The sequence below is a fragment of the Neofelis nebulosa genome, chromosome X, assembly GCF_028018385.1.
Source record: "Neofelis nebulosa isolate mNeoNeb1 chromosome X, mNeoNeb1.pri, whole genome shotgun sequence".
NCBI classification, from domain to species: Eukaryota; Metazoa; Chordata; class Mammalia; order Carnivora; family Felidae; genus Neofelis; species Neofelis nebulosa.
Genome location: NC_080800.1, coordinates 89,624,383 through 89,642,486, shown reverse-complemented (window position 1 = coordinate 89,642,486; position 18,104 = coordinate 89,624,383). Strand labels below are relative to the sequence as shown.

Below are 18,104 nucleotides of genomic sequence, written 5' to 3'. Positions count from 1 at the left end.
AAAAAAGAGACACCATTATCTTGGTTGCTAGGCAGCCTCTACTCTGCTTTACACAAGAAAATAAAGAGAGCTAAAACAAAGAATCTAGATCTTATAAAACAGCTTGTTTTGAATCTAGATCTTATCAAACAGATTGTTTTGGATGCGTTTCCACCCCCACTTTGCAGGTGCCTATGCTATACCTTCATAACCAAAGATTGATAGAAGGATGAGCCAATATCTTCACATTTCTGATAAACAAAACCTCCTCTTCCTTCAATTATTTTCCTAAATTTTTGAAGGCAGCTGGTATAGCAGAAAGAGCATATGATAAGGAGTTAGACAAACATGTGTTTGAATCCCAGCTCTCATTCCTGCTAGCTGTGTGTCCTTGGGCAAATTACTTACACTTTTTTGAGTCTCAGTTTTCCCATCTGTAAAATGGGTTAGTGATCTACATCTTCTAAGATTATCGCAAAGATTAAACAAAGTCACACTTGTAAAGTAACTATCTAAATGTCTGGCTCACAGCTACCTTCCTTTCCACTTTTTCTTCCCTGGGGCCAGAATGACCTTATTAATTCATGGTGATTTATTATACAAGTTATAATCTGACTTGAGCTCCTTCTCAATATTCTCAGCTTTCGAGATGATTTTTGCTTTCAATTTTCTTAGATCAAATTATGTAGTTCATTGCTTGCTTGTCCCTGGCTCCTGTTATTTTTCCTGTGTTCACTCAACAGATCAACAATTATTTACTGGGCACCTGCCATGTCATGCACTATGTTGAACTCCAGATAGAATAGTAAGCAAGATTTTTGTTCGCGGTGTGTTGGAGCCCGTTTACAAAAGCTGACTTTGTGCATCTTTTCCCAATTCTCTGTTTAGTGACATCATGTTGATAGCTAGAAATCAGGCACTGGGAATATTTACACCACAGAAATCAGTAAATGATACAAGAGTATTTTTTTCCTTCTCATAGAGTTAAACATTTACTAGCCCATCACTTGTTCCTGATCTTAGGGGGCTTAAATTCTTGTGAAAGAGACAGGAAATGAATAAACAAATATATGAAAAACATGGCTGTATTTCTCTCTTGCCAATAACTTCCAGTGGAATTGAAATTTCTATGGATGGGCTATATTGCCTATAGCAGGTTTGCAATCTCTTTAATTTATGCCTTTACTCCTTCAAAAAGTAAAAACAAAGACTGTCAAAGTGGTATGTGCACATAGTTTTAAAGGTCAAGAAATCCTAAAAAGTTTGTGTCAACAACGAAGCAGTCCCTAGGCCTCCCTCCCACCTTTCATCAGGAACAACCACTTTCTTGTCTTTTAGCTCTTTATTCTGGTATTTACCTCTGGGTTGTTGACTTTCTGTTACAGTTGAGGATTTTTAGCTCTTATATACTTCCTTACCCTCCTTCGAACTTTCAATATAATTCTGTCACAATTTTTAGTTAAATTCCTATTTGGTATTTCTAATATTATACCTATCGAAGTATCATTCATTGCTGATCCATGTAGTATACTAGGTAATCATTCATTTCACATGTAACTTTTGATTTTTACTGGGGTTAATAATTGCTTTATTCTTAAATTTGTTTACCTTAATTTGAATTTCAAAGTCTTTCCACACTGGCTGATAAAGCTGTAGAATTCTTGCAGAACAAATTTTATACATCGTAAAACCTCTTATCAATTTTATTTGTTTTTTCTGAGGCTCTCTGTCTTCCTGTTCTGATCTAAACTTACTGCTCCCTAAAACTTCTGTACAACTATTATGCTAAGATCTCCCTTTTCATCACCCTGGAAGGTCCCTTTCTCCTTTCTTTCTGTACTGCACCACTATTTCATGAATCTTGGGACTCCCTTTTTTTTGTTGTTTACTCTCTTGTTTTGGTGGAGCACATTCTCTAGTGAGGAAGGTACACAGAAGGTAAATTTTTGAAATTTTGCATGCCTGAAAGTCATGATTCCAACCTCATTATTTTATTTTATTTAAAAAAAAAATTTTTTTTCAACGTTTTTAATTTATTTTTGGGACAGAGAGAGACAGAGCATGAACGGGGGAGGGGCAGAGAGAGAGGGAGACACAGAATCGGAAACAGGCTCCAGGCTCCGAGCCATCAGCCCAGAGCCTGACGCGGGGCTCGAACTCACGGACCGCGAGATCGTGACCTGGCTGAAGTCGGACGCTTAACCGACTGCGCCACCCAGGCGCCCCTCAACCTCATTATTAATTGATAGTTTGAGTATATAAATCTAGGTTAAAAAAATCATTTTCCCTGGGGTGCCTGGCTGGCTCAGTTGGAGGAGCATGTGACTCTTGACCTTGGGGTCATGAGTTTGAGCCTCTCATTGGGGGTAGAGATTACTTTAAATAAATAAATAAAATAAAATAAATCATTATCCTTTAGCACTTTAAAGACATGGCACTTTGTCTTCTAATTTCCGTTGTTGGCATTGACAACTCCAATGCCATTGTTATTACTGAATCTTTGATGCAACCTGTTTTCGCTCCTCCCCATCTCACCCAGAAGCTTTAAAGATTATCTCTTTATTCCTGATGTTATGAAATTTCATGATGATATTTGGATCTTTGACATATATTATGCAATATCTATTGTGGGGCCTTTAAATCTCATTCCACATGAGAAATTTTTGTATATTATTTATTTGATAATTTCCTTAACAACATTGTCTTTGTTCTCTCTGGAAACACTATTAGTTATTTATAAGATTGTCTGGGTTGATTTTTTAATTGTCTGATTATTGCTCTTGTATCATCCATTGTTTTGTTATTAGTTATTCTTCTTAAAAGAGTGCCTCAACTTTGTGTTCTCTTTTGCTGATTAAAAAAAAAAAACTTTTGCTATCAACCTATTAATTTCCAAACGTTGATTCTTGTTGATTGATTATTCTATTTTCATGGCATCCTGCTTTTGTTTTGTAAATATAGTATTTTGTCTTATTTCTTGGCAGATATTCATTGTACTTTCTTTGAAGTTTTTTTTCCTGTTCTCTGTGTTTTTCTTCACTTCTAATTTTTCATGCTTCTTTGTTTTGGTCTTTCTATTTCATGTTGGAAGCTTTCCTTAATTCTCTGGTGATCTTGGCTGTCCATATTTAAGAATGAAGCTCTAGGGGCGCCTGGGTTGTGCTCTCAGAAAGCAGGCAAGCTGCCAGTGTCAAACTCAGCCTTCCTACCCAAGTAGGCTTTAGCACCAGAAAGGGCTTCCTTTGGGCCATATGATGGGTAACATTGTGTTCCAAACACTGCAGGGGAAAGACAACACATTTCTACTTGAATGCTTGCTTTTTGCCACCTAAAAACCAACAAGTGGAAGAAGACTGGGTGAAAACTCTGACAGGAGTATGGTAGTCTCTTTATCTGGTTATGAAGCTAGGTGCCTTCTTAACAAATTCTAAGCAAAGATATGGTGTCTACTTCTAGCCTCTTGATCCTTATTTGCCACATGGTGGCAGTTCTTGGAAAGAGATCTCTACTTCTCCTGAATGTCACATTATCCTTTAGAATTCCAGAAGCACTTCAGATCTTCAAAACTCTTTTTTTTTTCAATATATGAAATTTATTGTCAAATTGGTTTCCATATAACACCCAGTGCTCATTCCAAAAGGAGCCCTCCTCAATACCCATCACCCACCCTCCCCTCCCTCCCACCTCCCATCAACCCTCAGTTTGTTCTCAGTTTTTAACAGTCTCTTATGCTTTGGTTCTCTCCCACTCTAACCTCTTTTTTTTTTTCCTTCCCCTCCCCCATGGGTTTCTGTTAAGTTTCTCAGGATCCACATAAGAGTGAAACCATATGGTATCTGTCTTTCTCTGTATGGCTTATTTCACTTAGCATCACACTCTCTAGTTCCATCCACGTTGCTACAAAGGGCCATATTTCGTTCTTTCTCATTGCCACGTAGTACTCCATTGTGTATATAAACCACAATTTCTTTATCCATTCATCAGTTGATGGACATTTAGGCTCTTTCCATAATTTGGCTATTGTTGAGAGTGCTGCTATAAACATTGGGGTACAAGTGCCCCTATGCATCAGTACGCCTGTATCCCTTGGGTAAATTCTTAGCAGTGCTATTGCTGGGTCATAGGGTAGGTCTATTTTTAATTTTTTGAGGAACCTCCACACTGTTTTCCAGAGCGGCTGCACCAATTTGCATTCCCACCAACAGTGCAAGAGGGTTCCCGTTTCTCCACATCCTCTCCGGCATCTGTAGTCTCCTGATTTGTTCATTTTGGCCACTCTGACTGGCGTTGAGGTGATATCTGAGTGTGGTTTTGATTTGTATTTCCCTGATGAGGAGCGACGTTGAACATCTTTTCATGTGCCTGTTGGCCATCCGGATGTCTTCTCTAGAGAAGTGTCTATTCATGTTTTCTGCCCATTTCTTCACTGGGTTATTTGTTTTTCAGGTGTGGAGTTTGGTGAGCTCTTTATAGATTTTGGATACTAGCCCTTTGTCCGATATGTCATTTGCAAATATCTTTTCCCATTCCGTTGGTTGCCTTTTAGTTTTGTTGGTTGTTTCCTTTGCTGTGCAGAAGCTTTTTATCTTCATAAGGTCCCAGTAATTCATTTTTGCTTTTAATTCCCTTGCGTTTGGGGATGTGTCGAGTAAGAGATTGCTACGGCTGAGGTCAGAGAGGTCTTTTCCTGCTTTCTCCTCTAGGGTTTTGATGGTTTCCTGTCTCACATTCAGGTCCTTTATCCATTTTGAGTTTATTTTTGTGAATGGTGTGAGAAAGTGGTCTAGTTTCAACCTTCTGCATGTTGCTGTCCAGTTCTCCCAGCACCACTTGTTAAAGAGACTGTCTTTTTTCCATTGGATATTCTTTCCTGCTTTGTCAAAGATGAGTTGGCCATACGTTTGTGGGTCTAGTTCTGGGGTTTCTATTCTATTCCATTGGTCTATGTGTCTGTTTTTGTGCCAATACCATGCTGTCTTGATGATGACAGCTTTGTAGTAGAGGCTAAAGTCTGGGATTGTGATGCCTCCTGCTTTGGTCTTCTTCTTCAAAATTACTTTGGCTATTCGGGGCCTTTTGTGGTTCCATATGAATTTTAGGATTGCTTGTTCTAGTTTCGAGAAGAATGCTCGTGCAATTTTGATTGGGATTGCATTGAATGTGTAGATAGCTTTGAGTAGTATTGACATTTTGACAATATTTATTCTTCCAATCCATGAGCAGGGAATGTCTTTCCATTTCTTTATATCTTCTTCAATTACCTGCATAAGCTTTCTATAGTTTTCAGCATACAGATCTTTTACATCTTTGGTTAGATTTATTCCTAGGTATTTTATGCTTCTTGGTGCAATTGTGAATGGGATCAGTTTCTTTATTTGTCTTTCTGTTGTTTCATTGTTGGTGTATAAGAATGCAACTGATTTCTGTACATTGATTTTGTATCCTGCAACTTTGCTGAATTCATGTACCAGTTCTAGCAGACTTTTGGTGGAGTCTATCGGATTTTCCATGTATAGTATCATGTCATCTGCAAAAAGCGAAAGCTTGACTTCATCTTTGCCAATTTTGATGCCTTTGATTTCCTTTTGTTGTCTGATTGCTGATGCTAGGACTTCCAACACTATGTTAAAAAACAGCGGTGAGAGTGGGCATCCCTGTCGTGTTCCTGATCTCAGGGAAAAAGCTCTCAGTTTTTCCCCATTGAGGATGATGTTAGCTGTGGGCTTTTCATAAATGGCTTTTATGATGTGTAAGTATGTTCCTTCTATCCCGACTTTCTCAAGGGTTTTTTTATTTTTTTTATTTTTTTTATTATTTTTTTTGGGGGGACAGAGAGAGACAGAGCATGAACGGGGGAGGGTCAGAGAGAGAGGAAGACACAGAATCGGAAACGGGCTCCAGGCTCCGAGCCATCAGCCCAGAGCCTGACGCGGGGCTCGAACTCACGGACCGCGAGATCGTGACCTGGCTGAAGTCGGACGCTTAACCGACTGCGCCACCCAGGCGCCCCTCAAGGGTTTTTATTAAGAAAGGGTGCTGGATTTTGTCAAAGGCCTTTTCTGCATCGATTGACAGGATCATATGGTTCTTTTCTTTTATTAATGTGATGTATCATGTTGATTGATTTGCGAATGTTGAACCAGCCCTGCATCCCAGGAATGAATCCCACTTGATCATGCTGAATAATTCTTTTTATATGCTGCTGAATTCGATTTGCTAGTATCTTATTGAGAATTTTTGCATCCATATTCATCAGGGATATTGGCCTGTAGTTCTCTTTTTTTACTGGGTCTCTGTCTGGTTTAGGAATCAAAGTAATACTGGCTTCCTAGAATGAGTCTGGAAGTTTTCCTTCCCTTTCTATTTCTTGGAATAGCTTGAGAAGGATAGGTATTATCTCTGCTTTCAACGTCTGGTAGAACTCCCCTGGGAAGCCATCTGGTCCTGGACTCTTATTTGTTGGGAGATTTTTGATGGCTGATTCAATTTCTTCGCTGGTTATGGGTCTGTTCAAGCTTTTTATTTCCTCCTGATTGAGTTTTGGAAGCGTGTGGGTGTTTAGGAATTTGTCCATTTCTTCCAGGTTGTCCAGTCTGATGGCATATAATTTTTCATAGTATTCCCTGGTAATTGTTTGTATCTCTGAGGGATTGGTTGTAGTAATTCCATTTTCATTCATGATTTTATCTATTTGGGTCATCTCCCTTTTCTTTTTGAGAAGCCTGGCTAGAGGTTTGTCAATTTTGTTTATTTTTTCAAAAAACCAACTCTTGGTTTTGTTGATCTGCTCTATAGTTTTTTTACATTCTATATTGTTTATTTCTGCTCTGATCTTTATTATTTCTCTTCTTCTGCTGGGTTTAGGCTGTCTTTGCTGTTCTGCTTCTATTTCCTTTAGGTGTGCTGTTAGATTTTGTATTTGGGATTTTTCTTGTTTCTTGAGATAGGCCTGGATTGCAATGTATTTTCCTCTCAGGACTGCCTTTGCTGCATCCCAAAGCGTTTGGATTGTTGTATTCTCATTTTCATTTGTTTCCATATATTTTTTAATTTCTTCTCTAATTGCCTGGTTGACCCATTCATTCCTTAGTAGGGTGTTCTTTAGCCTCCATGCTTTTGGAGGTTTTCCAGACTTTTTCCTGTGGTTGATTTCAAGCTTCATAGCATTGTGGTCTGAAAGTATGCATGGTATAATTTCAATTCTTGTATACTTATGAAGGGCTGTTTTGTGACCCAGTATATGATCTATCTTGGAGAATGTTCCATGTGCACTCGAGAAGAAAGTATATTCTGTTGCTTTGGTATGCAGAGTTCTAAATATATCTGTCAAGTCCATCTGATCCAATGTATCATTTAGGGCCTTGTTTCTTTATTGACCGTGTCTTCAAAACTCTTAATAAGCAATGACTTTTATAATTATTTTTAAAAGCAGTGATACTTAAATTTTTATATTTTACAAACATGCTTGGGGCACCTCGGTGGCTCAGTCAGTTGAGTGTCCGACTTCAGCTCAGGTCATGATCTTGCTTCATGTGTTTGAGCCCCATGTCGGGCTCTGTGCTGACAGCTTAGAGCCTGGAGCCTGCTTCAGATTCTTTGTCTTTCTCTCTCTCTGACCCTCCCCTGCTCAAGCTCTGTTTCTCTCTCTCTCTCCCTCTCAAAAATTAATAAACATTGAAAAAGATTTAAAAAATATTGAAGCTCTAAACAACAGATTTGAAGTTGTATGTACATCACATGTTTGTTGGCCAATGGGCTTCAGCGTAGGGAAATTGGCTACCCAGCTGGGGTTGTTTGTCAATATACGTAGATCTTGCCTCTTGGGGTACACTTTTTTTCACAGAAGAATACTCCAGTCACCTTGGGAGTCATAATCCTGGCTGTCTCTATTCTAGGAGTCATGTTAGGGGAAGGAGACTGGGACTCTCATTATTAAGTATAAAGACATTAACTTTATCATTCCTTTTGGTGGCCCATGTAATGTCTACCTTCCTTTGGAGTAAGTGTCCCAGTTCTGGAGCTGCTCTGAATCAATTTAACCTGTTTCCTGCAGGAATCTGGCTTTCCTCAATAGAAGTGGGGATGGTGGATGTCGAACTACTCCTTATACAGCTATTCACACAGCTATCCCTCCTTTAGAGCTCTGCCTCACTCCAAATTCTATAGTACTTGGTGCCTCTAATTCCTAAGCCTTTCTGGGACTCTCAGGGGGAAAATCTGCTTGTTGCTTACCAATATTCCCCTCTTCAGGTACTCAGGTTTAATTGCCCTCTACTCTGCTAAGTCAGTTACCACTCTCTGTCTTCATATTCTGTGGTTTGGAGTTACTGACGACTCCTATTACTAACAAATATGGAGGGTTACTGTTTCTGTTCCTTGTCCTCCTTGTTTGGGAGTGATATTTGGGAGGAGGAAGAGAGTGAAGAAAAAAATCTTGATTTCAGTATCTGTAATCAGGAAGTCATAAAAGATAAAAGAAGTCCCAAAAACATTATTGGTGGATCTACCACAGTCAGTTCATTAATTTAGCAAGTATTTATTAAGTTCAGATATGCCATGGTAGTTAGGAGCATGGGCTTTGAAGGCAGAGTGCTGTACATTTACATAAGTTCTCTGTATCTTTTTTTCATTATTTTATTTTATTTCTTTTTTTAACATTTATTTATTTTTGAGAGACAGAGTGAGAGCAGAGGAAGGGCAAAGAGAGAGGGAGACACAGAATCCGAAGCAGGCTCCAGGCTCTAAGCTATTAGCACAGAGCCTGATGCAGGGCTTGAACCCATGGACCGTGACATCATGACCTGAGCTGAAATTGGACACCCAACCGACTGAGCTACCCAGGCACCCCACCTTTTCATTATTTCAGATTGGAAATAATAATAGTAATTACCTCATAGAGTTGTTGTGAGGATTAAATGAGTTAATACACATAAAGAGCTTGTCTGGCACCTAGTAATCTCTCAATAAATGTGTTTATTATTACCGGTATGAATGTTGTTCTTTTTATTATTATTGTGGGCTAGGCACTCTGCAGGTGATATCATAGAGAACAAAACAGAAATAAGGTCTTCCCCCAATAAAGGGGAACAGTTTTATCATTTCAGGTTGCTAAGAACACTGGGTCTAAATTTGGGATTTTTAGGGGTGCCTGGGTGGCTCAGTTGGTTAAGTGTCAGACTCTTGATTTCAGCTCCCATCATGATCTCATGGTTCATGAGTTCAAGCCCCACATTGGGCTCCACACTGACAGTGCAGAGCCTGCTTGGGATTCTCTCTCTCTCTCTCTCTCAAAATAAATAAATTAACTTAAAAAATAAATAAAATTGGTACTTTTAGGTGCACCTCGCTGGCTCTGTCAGAGGAGCATGTGACTCTTGATCTTGGGGTCATTTGAGCCCTGCGTTGGGTATTGAGATTACTTACAAATAAAAAATCTTAAAAAAAATTGGGACATTTACTTATTGGTCACAATTCAAGAGTGGGATGACGTATTTGAACACTACATTTCCGGGATGATATTACCAGAGTTCTGTGCTCCTCTTCTGAAATGCAAACAATAGCAGCGATCATGCATTCAATGCTTGCTCTGTACCCGCTAGTTAACAAAAATGGTCTCATCAAATCCTCAGATCAAGCCTTCAAATTATGTATTATTATCTCTATTTTATGGATGATGAAACTGAGGCTCAGGGTAACCTGCTCAAGGTCATACAACTGGCAGGTGGCAGAGCTGGGATTTCAACAATAATCTGCTACTGGAACCTGACCATTTAACCACATGTTAGCCTTTCACCGTGTCCCATGTCTAATGATTTACTCACAGTAATATTACTAAGTGACTAATGCTTTGATTTGGATGGGGTTTTCAGATTCTTTTCCTCTAACATAGGAGGTGATAGGGCTCTACCAGGACTCATGGAAACAGAACAATAAATTGGAATGGAGAGATTGAGGGTGGGAAGCCAGTGACAAATTTCCTAAATTAGTCTCAGGATGATTGGGCAAGGATTGTCACTTTATACCTTTAAGTTTCGGCACAAAATAGACTTCTGAAGTATAGTTTTAGTGCCTGCATCCTTTACTTTTGCTTCATGCTTGTGTTCAGTAAACTTCTATTGGCTATAAATACATATTGCTGGAACACACATTTGGGATAATTTTTCCAAATGTCGCCTTATTTGACTAAGCAAAGGAAATCCTCTGGATTTCTCAGCAAGCCTAGGGGGGACCTTACACTCCTGCACCTATTGTTTTCTATTACCTTAAATAAAGGTGCCTGGCATGGGGATGGTTGGCTGAAAGGGATGTGGTTAGGACTGAATGAAGCATTCCAGGATAGGGCCCACGAGACAGCTGTCAGAAACTGTTGCCAGCAGCTTACATTGGCTACAATCGTTTTTGTGCATCATTCAATAAAAAATAAAGGTAATTTGTTCATGAGTATCATAGCAAACAGATTGGGTTATTTGCCATCTCTTGGCAAAGTCCAAGGATTGAAATCATTCATTGTTGGAGGTACTACCTTTAATAACAGGAGCTCAATTACCATTTGGTTTCTTGCTCTCTGCATGTGCCTGGATTTTTGTTCAAAAGTGATGTAGAAAAAAAAAGTGATGTTGCCATTTTGTCCTTCAAATGATATTTTCCAACGCAGGTATGTTTCAATGTATGCTTCTAGAGACAAAATGCCTTGGAAGCCAGTTTTGTGTGTTTCAAGCACAGTAAATCTGTTAAGTTAACTTAACAACAGCATGAGCCATTAAATTGAACAAATTTGAAAATCACTGCTCCTGACCCAGGCCTTGTTCTCTGGGATACTATACTCCAAAAAGCCTAGGGTAGAGCTAGCTAATGTCACTGAAAAACAGTCAAGGGTAAGTTTCTATTGTCTTTCATTTATTCATAATTCAATCAAGTTCAGGTCTATACAACAGGCAAAACCAATAGACTGAGTCATGAATTGTTTCACCATTCTGGCCCGTGATGTCAACAAGGCCATGTACCTGACAGAAGCTCCTGCCAATCCTGTCTTGCTTCTTTGGAGCTGTAGTCAGAAGCCAGGACAGAGGTTGTGGGTAGTGTCCTTTCTTCCCCTGCCCCACCTTCTACTTCTTCTTTTTCTCATTATTTGTAGCAGCTGCAGCTGGAGACCTTTTGTGACCAATGCTAACAGACTGTGCATTTGACTTATGGGAAGGGGCCATTTCTACTGCTGAAAGGCTCAGTGGGTGAAACAGCAACACAGACCAGCTGGAACACAAATCTAAGCACTCACAGTGAGAGTGGGCCATTGTGATTGTTCTTTTTTTTTTTAATTTTTATTTATTTATTTTGAGAGAGAGAGAGCGAGAGCGCACACGAGCAGGGAGAGAGGGGCCAAGAAAGCGAGAGAGGGCCAGAGAGAGAAGGAGAGAGGGAATCCCAAGCAAGCTCCACACTGTCAGTGCAGAACCTGAAGTGGGGCTTGATCTCATGAACCGTGAGATCATGACCTGAGCTGAAATCAAGTCTGATGGATGCTCAACCCACTGAGCCACCCAAGCGCCCATGACAGTTCTTTTGCAACTGAATGCTGTTGTTATGCTATTGTTAACCTATGCCCTTTCCTTTAGCTTCAGCTCCCTCTACCATACTTTTGTGGCTGTGGGTGTGTGAGCATGCGCGCGCGCATGTGTGTGTGTGTGTGTGTGTGTGAGAGAGAGAGAGAGAGAGAGAGAGAGAGAGAGAGAGAGAGAGATGGTGGAGGCTAGAGTCTCCTGAAAAACAGGCTTCAGGTTTCAGTCATCTTGGAGAGTTGCTGTCAGTCAGCTCTAACAGGGGTCAATCCAAGAACACAAAGGGCAGCATAGCCTGGCCAGCTCAAAACCCTGTGAGATGGGTCAACTCAGAGGTGAGGGTGTTATTTTTAATAGTTTTAATCTTTGCTTTTGGCTGTAGGTAGATGCACTCTCCTTCCCAGAAGGTTCTGTGTCTTTCAAAACAGAATACTAGCATTTTCTCTGCTTTCAGGGGCTTGTTGCCCTGTGGTATTTTGCTCATTTTGTTTTACTAGTATTGATTTTATACCCCACCTTCCAGCTTGAACTTATTGTCATAACCCACCAAAGCCCCAGAAAACAGGTAGGTCTTGCAGAAATCCTAAAGACAATTAAATGGAGCATCTGAGAATGTCAAAGGGGGAGTTAGTGGAAACCCCTCAAGAGACCTCAGTGTGTGCTAGGCAACTAAATGTGGATGCCTTGGTGGCAGCACATGCCATCCATTCCCCACGCTTATTTATTTAAAAAAATTTTTTGTAATGTTTTTTGACAGAGAGAGAGAGAGAGAGAGAGAGAGAGAGAGAGAACACGAGTGGGGGAGTGGCAGAGAGAGAGGGAGATAGAATCTGAAGCAGGCTCCAAGCTCTGAACTGTCAGCACAGAGCCCGATGCGGGGCTCAAACCCATGAGCCATGAGATCATGACCTGAGATGAAGTCAGACTCTTAACCAACTGAGCCACCCAGGTGCCCCAGAATGGAGTAGCTTTTAACAAAGATGGGGGAAGACTCCTAGAGGAAGCAGGAAGATTTGAGGTGAAAATCAGGAGCTCAATTGTGGGTACATTGAAATTTGACATCCAGGTAGAAATACTGGAGTGGGCAGTTGGCTTTTGAGTGTGAAATTTAGGAAACAGGTCTGAGATGGAAGTATAAATCTGAAATATATGGTATAGATGTGGCACTTAAAGCAAGGAGACCAGAAGAGATCACCAAAGGAATGAGTGTTGATAGGAAAGAGGACTAAGGATGGAACTGTTTAACATTCTAATGTTAAAACATCAGAAGATGAAGGAAAAAAAAACATGTACGGTCCAAACAAAAATGTCTGCAAGCTAAATTTGGTCCCTGTACTAGATCAGGTGTTAGGAAATTTCACAGAAGTTCATGCCGATAAAAGAACACAGGTAACACCTATTTCAATCAAAAATGCTAAACTAAGAAACAGAAAACGTGGGTTCTAGTCCTGATTTCATGTCCAGGTGAGTGACTTGGACAAATCACTAAACACCTTGGGTCTCCCTTTCCTGTCTAAAAAGAAAGACAGCTAGACCAAATGATGTCCAAGGTTTAGACATTCATGCTTCTAGACATTTCAGGGAGGAAGAAACTGAAGCCCAGAGAGAGTGGATAAGTGACTTGCCCAACATCCTGGCAGTAGGAAGAGACCACAGGCCAGTGTGTCTTCTTCTATGTTGTTTTAAGCCCTGTGTGTATATTAGAATACCTGGGGAGCTTTTAATTATCGTGATTACTGGGTCCCAAACCTAATGTGTCTCACTTTGTTGATCTGGGTTGGGTCTGGCATTGGTGTTTTTGATACTACTTGGGTAACTGAAAACCCTCTGCTCTACACTAACGAGGCACGGCAGTGTCTCGCTAGTTGCTGTACCTCTCTGCATTTTGACTTGTATTTCCAACATGAAAATGATTCACTCAATTTTAAACCCTTTTATTCAGATGAAGGTTGTTATAGGAGGATAGCTTTCTAGATCTTGTGAAACCAAAGTAGCAAGTATCAGCTTTCTCTGAAGCTCGGTAAAATGGCATGACCATAGCTTTCTTGAACTCCATCCTAGAAGTGAAATGTTATGGAAAACCATGAAGCCATGTCCTGGTGGGGTGGGGGGAAGAAGGAGGGAGGGATTGTTCTCTCTTTCTCCCTACCTTTTTGGAATAAAAATACAAGTTTGTTCCAAAAAATTTTTACTAGGTTAATTATCAGTGCATCGAACATAGTACACGAGTATTGTTGCTTTTACTATGTTTATATAGCAGGCAAAGTCATGTTGTCCACCTTGGAAGCCTTAATGCTTTACAGTGGCTTCTCACCAAAGCTTTGCCACTTTGGACACCAACATGAAGAAAAGGTTGCTTGATTAAAACTCGCATTCTCCATATGTTGCAACATTTGACTCTGTGTTTGTGGGTGCATATGTGTCAGTATGCATGTTTGCATGTGTATGTGTGGGGGTATGTGCTTAAAACTGTATTCTAGTGTTCACTTCTTCTGAGGAGCATGTGTCTAGGAGAATAGCCACTTTGGACTAAGACAGGACACAGACTGTGTCCTGTGGAGACACATTATTTACAGTCTTCCCACACACACCTACCACTCTAGGAGTGTTAGTAAAATGATTTTACCATGCATAATGCACTGGTAATTAACATGGTAAATTTCCTCTGCATGCCTCTTGCTGATTCCATTCCTTTTTTTTTTTTTAAGTGCCCTTTATAACTCTATATCACTTTCTTAGTTTAGGAGCATAAAAATATATTGTGTATTACTTGGTTTGCTCATAGAATTGTCATATTTGATATATTTAAAGATGTAAAGGCCTGGGGGAGAATAACAGGAAAATTCAGGGGAGAAACCAAGCAAGTCCTCTGAAACAATTGTTTTTTTTCCTCTGGGTCTTCATAGTTCTCCATTCAGACGTGCAGCCCATAATAATGAACACAGGCTTGGAATACACTCTGAGATTGCTCTAGGGCGACCAGAGCTCAAGATAATTGTAATTTTTAAAAATAGGTTTCACCGTTGTTTGGAACCATCTACAATTCAATTTACTTTATCGCACAAGCCATGAATAATGCTATGAAAGAAAATGGACAGGCTAGTGCTGCCAGCCTGGTTCAGCATTCCAGAAACATGCAGTTCTATGGATTCAACCAGTTGATAAGGACAGATTCAAACGGAAATGGAATTGCAGAATATGTAATCCTGGACACCAACTGGAAAGAATGGGAACTCTATAGCACTTACACTGTGGACATGGAAACAGAGCTGCTACGGTTCAGAGGAACCCCCATCCACTTCCCTGGTGGCAGGCCCCCTCAAGCAGATGCAAAATGCTGGTTTGCAGAAGGGAAGATCTGTCGAGGAGGTAAGGAATGGAAAATCACTGGTAGTCAATTTGGCTCAGCTTGGGTTACCAGGGAACCTCTTTAAGTGAAGGCACATTTTAATATTGGAACACTCATAGTATCAGTCATTTGTATTCAGGTCAGATAAACATCTTGGCATTCCAGGTAGTTAATTTAAAATAATGAGAACAATGAGAGGTACTTTGCAGCCTCAAATAATCATGCACGATTTAAAATCATACCCCCCCCCAACTCCTTTTCAAAGGATCGGCCCTCCCAAAGAGGTTACTCTAATAGGAGGAAGGCATGAGTCTTCTCCTTGGTCTGTTGTTGACTATGACCTGTGATTGTTTCCACTGCCAGAAAGATTACCTACCCTTCCCCTGATGCATCCAAATCCTGTCAGTCAGGTCCCTCCACAGAAATCCTATTTCTATACCCTCTCCTCTCTGAACTCTCATTGAACTAAAAGTCTGTGCCTCACAGCTTAGCACAAAATTGCTTTTCAATTGTTTCTTGTGTATTGATTGTGTCTCCCCCTCCCAAACATACTGCTCCTGGAGGGCATAGCTAATAATTCTTAGCCTCTCCCACCACCCAACACAGTCGGCATCCAATAAATACTTGCACTTTGATTGACTGATGGAACTCCTCTAGCTTGAGGAAGAGTGGAAAGTCCATCAAATCTCTGAGAGCCAGGGGGGAACTTTAGAAGGACCCATATTATTCCTATGTGAGTGTACACCACACTCTTCTAAAACCAAATGCATCTATTTGATATGGGCTTCAATTTGTCTTTTGCTTGAGCATGACACACCCAAATACCTTTTCATTAGCATCATCATCTAGTTCCTTCTGAAATCTTAGTAATCCTCCCAAACGTTTAGGTTTTCTAAAGACCAATTTACATCTCAATGAAACACTAATTATCAAAAACAGACTCACCCTTGAAGGACAAGTGCTATTATGTTTTTCATCTATAACTCACGAAGTCTATGGGCTCCCATGAATTTAAAAGTTCTTTTATTTTATGAAGACAACATAATACTTACCCTTCACAGGTGAGATAACATATTTATTCTCAAGAACTCTATTGCCATCCAACTTAAATTAAGGTACTCAAAGTTTTCCATTCGTGGACTTTTTCCTCCAAAAAAACACCCTGGTCAGGCTTAATTCATGTGATTTGTTATTGTCAGAGTGGTGAGTGGTTTTGCTTCAGAACGGTGAAATTGCTTTCTGTGTCCATAAAGTCAACAAGACATACTGTGCTGTAGAAAAATGGAATTAAGTTAGGTAGATGTGGTTTGATTTTAGACTCACCAGAAAGCATGAGGAGTTGCTCCATGGTGCCCTTTATTTACAGCCTTTCTGAGATAATGCCATTCTTCCTCTTGTTCTCTACAGGCATTGACCCTGCCTTTGCCATGATGGTCTGTCTCGCTTTGCTTATAGCCCTGTTGTCTATTAATGGATTTGCTTACTTTATAAGGTACATTTTTGTTCTTTTTGTATATGAAAGTACAAGATCATAATGGCTTTGTTAATATTTATTTCCTGGAAGTCATGTTTCAGTACAATTTCCTCATTACATGACCCACTGATTTTCCTTTTTTCCATGGTGATTTACCATCCCTACTGGCCCCATTTAGAGTGAAGTGTTTTCATGGTGCCAAAAATAACTTCCTCAGCTGTGTTGTCAGTGTTGTTGCCTGTGAGGAGATCTAACTCTCAACACTATTGTGAAATAAGAGAATTAGTATTTTAGAGCTGGTTTACAACCTAGCTGTGTTTCCTTTTCCACTGGCAGAGTCTCCTATACCCACCTCCTTCCCCCAAATGTATGGACAAATAGAAAACAGAATTGGGATGTTTTAACCTGCTCTAAGAATTACTCAGACTTTGGCTAGAATCCAGGAGTTCAGAATAATGGTCCTAACTCCCAGGATCGTAGCAGAGATTCAATAAACCTAAGTAAAACACCTGGAATAATACCTGACTCATAGTAGATGCTCAGTAAGTGGTCAAGTCTCCCCTCCTTCCCAAGCACATGGATTCTCCTGCTGATTGTTGGGAGCCCAGAATCCTCACTTTGCCACTCACGCCTTTTGCCCAGGGTGTCACAGTCCAGGTTTGTACTGTCCTTCTTCCTTGGACAAAAGCTATCCTAGCAGATCATCAACATCATCATTATCAAGTCTTTGTCTTCCTCCCTGAGATCCCGTGATAGGTGAGCAACTACTCTGATGAACTAATTCGGGATCAGGGGTAAATGGTTGAAGATGGCTTCATACATCACTCCTTTCTTATAACCTTCACATTTTAACAGATGAACCCTCCCCATATTAAGATGATTTGGGGAAAGCAAAAAATGAAATCAACCACGACCCTCCCATTTTACCCTTTCCATCCTACTAACCACACCTTTGTTATGTCTTTGCAAGAGTGGTCCTGACAAAAATATGACATGAATTTGGTAGGGAACGGAGTGGAGCTATTCTAGCAGGTTCCAAGAAAAAAAATGTCTAGAGTGTACTAAGCAGCTGTGGAAATTTGGACAAGACACTAAACCTTTCTTGGCCAGAATTTTCTCATTTGTAAAATGAAGGGATTGGATTAAGTGATCTTTAAGAGCCCTTCCAGCTCTGATGTTCTAATGAGTCTGTGAAATCCTGGACTGAAACTCTAACAGGTGTTAACTCTTAGTGTTTAGTATGTTGGCATCACTGTGAAAAACCATTATTCAATCTCCTCATATTAGAAACTTGATAAAACCATACAGAGTGGTATGTAGCTTATGAATTGTTAAAACATATTTGATGAAGACATGAGTTCAAAGGACGTTTTTCTTTTAATTTCTGTGACTGTGAAATATCCCTGCTCGGAACAGAAATTTAATGTATTGAATTTAGCTGCTGCCAAAGAATAAAGGATTGAATTAACATCCTTAGATGCTTAGTGAAAATAAATGCCATCCAATCTAAAAGCTCCTCTCTCTAGGGAGATTTGAAGAGTAATGGGCTCTGGTTACCTAATGCCAAAACATCCCATGGCAAGGTGGAAAATGGAGTCACTCAGTTGCTTATGTTACTTGTCAGTCAACCCCCCACCTTACCTTCCATGACTGGCCTCCCTGGTCTTTCCCATGGAATGAACTGGTTCTTTGGGCTTAGCATAATGAGCTCAATCTGCAATTCTTTGGAAAGCAAGAAAAACAAGTC

At 40.1% G+C, this 18,104-nt stretch overlaps 1 protein-coding gene across 3 annotated transcripts in view; it reads left to right on the top strand.

The window, feature by feature from the left end:
* GUCY2F (guanylate cyclase 2F, retinal) overlaps positions 1-18,104 on the top strand; it is a 102,699-nt gene that overhangs the window by 14,465 nt on the left and 70,130 nt on the right. For all 3 annotated transcript variants that reach the window (XM_058712845.1, XM_058712848.1, XM_058712847.1), the window contains exons 3-4: positions 14,549-14,903; positions 16,291-16,375. In XM_058712845.1, the coding sequence (XP_058568828.1) occupies positions 14,549-14,903; positions 16,291-16,375 (440 nt within the window). The remainder of the gene's footprint in view (positions 1-14,548; positions 14,904-16,290; positions 16,376-18,104) is intronic.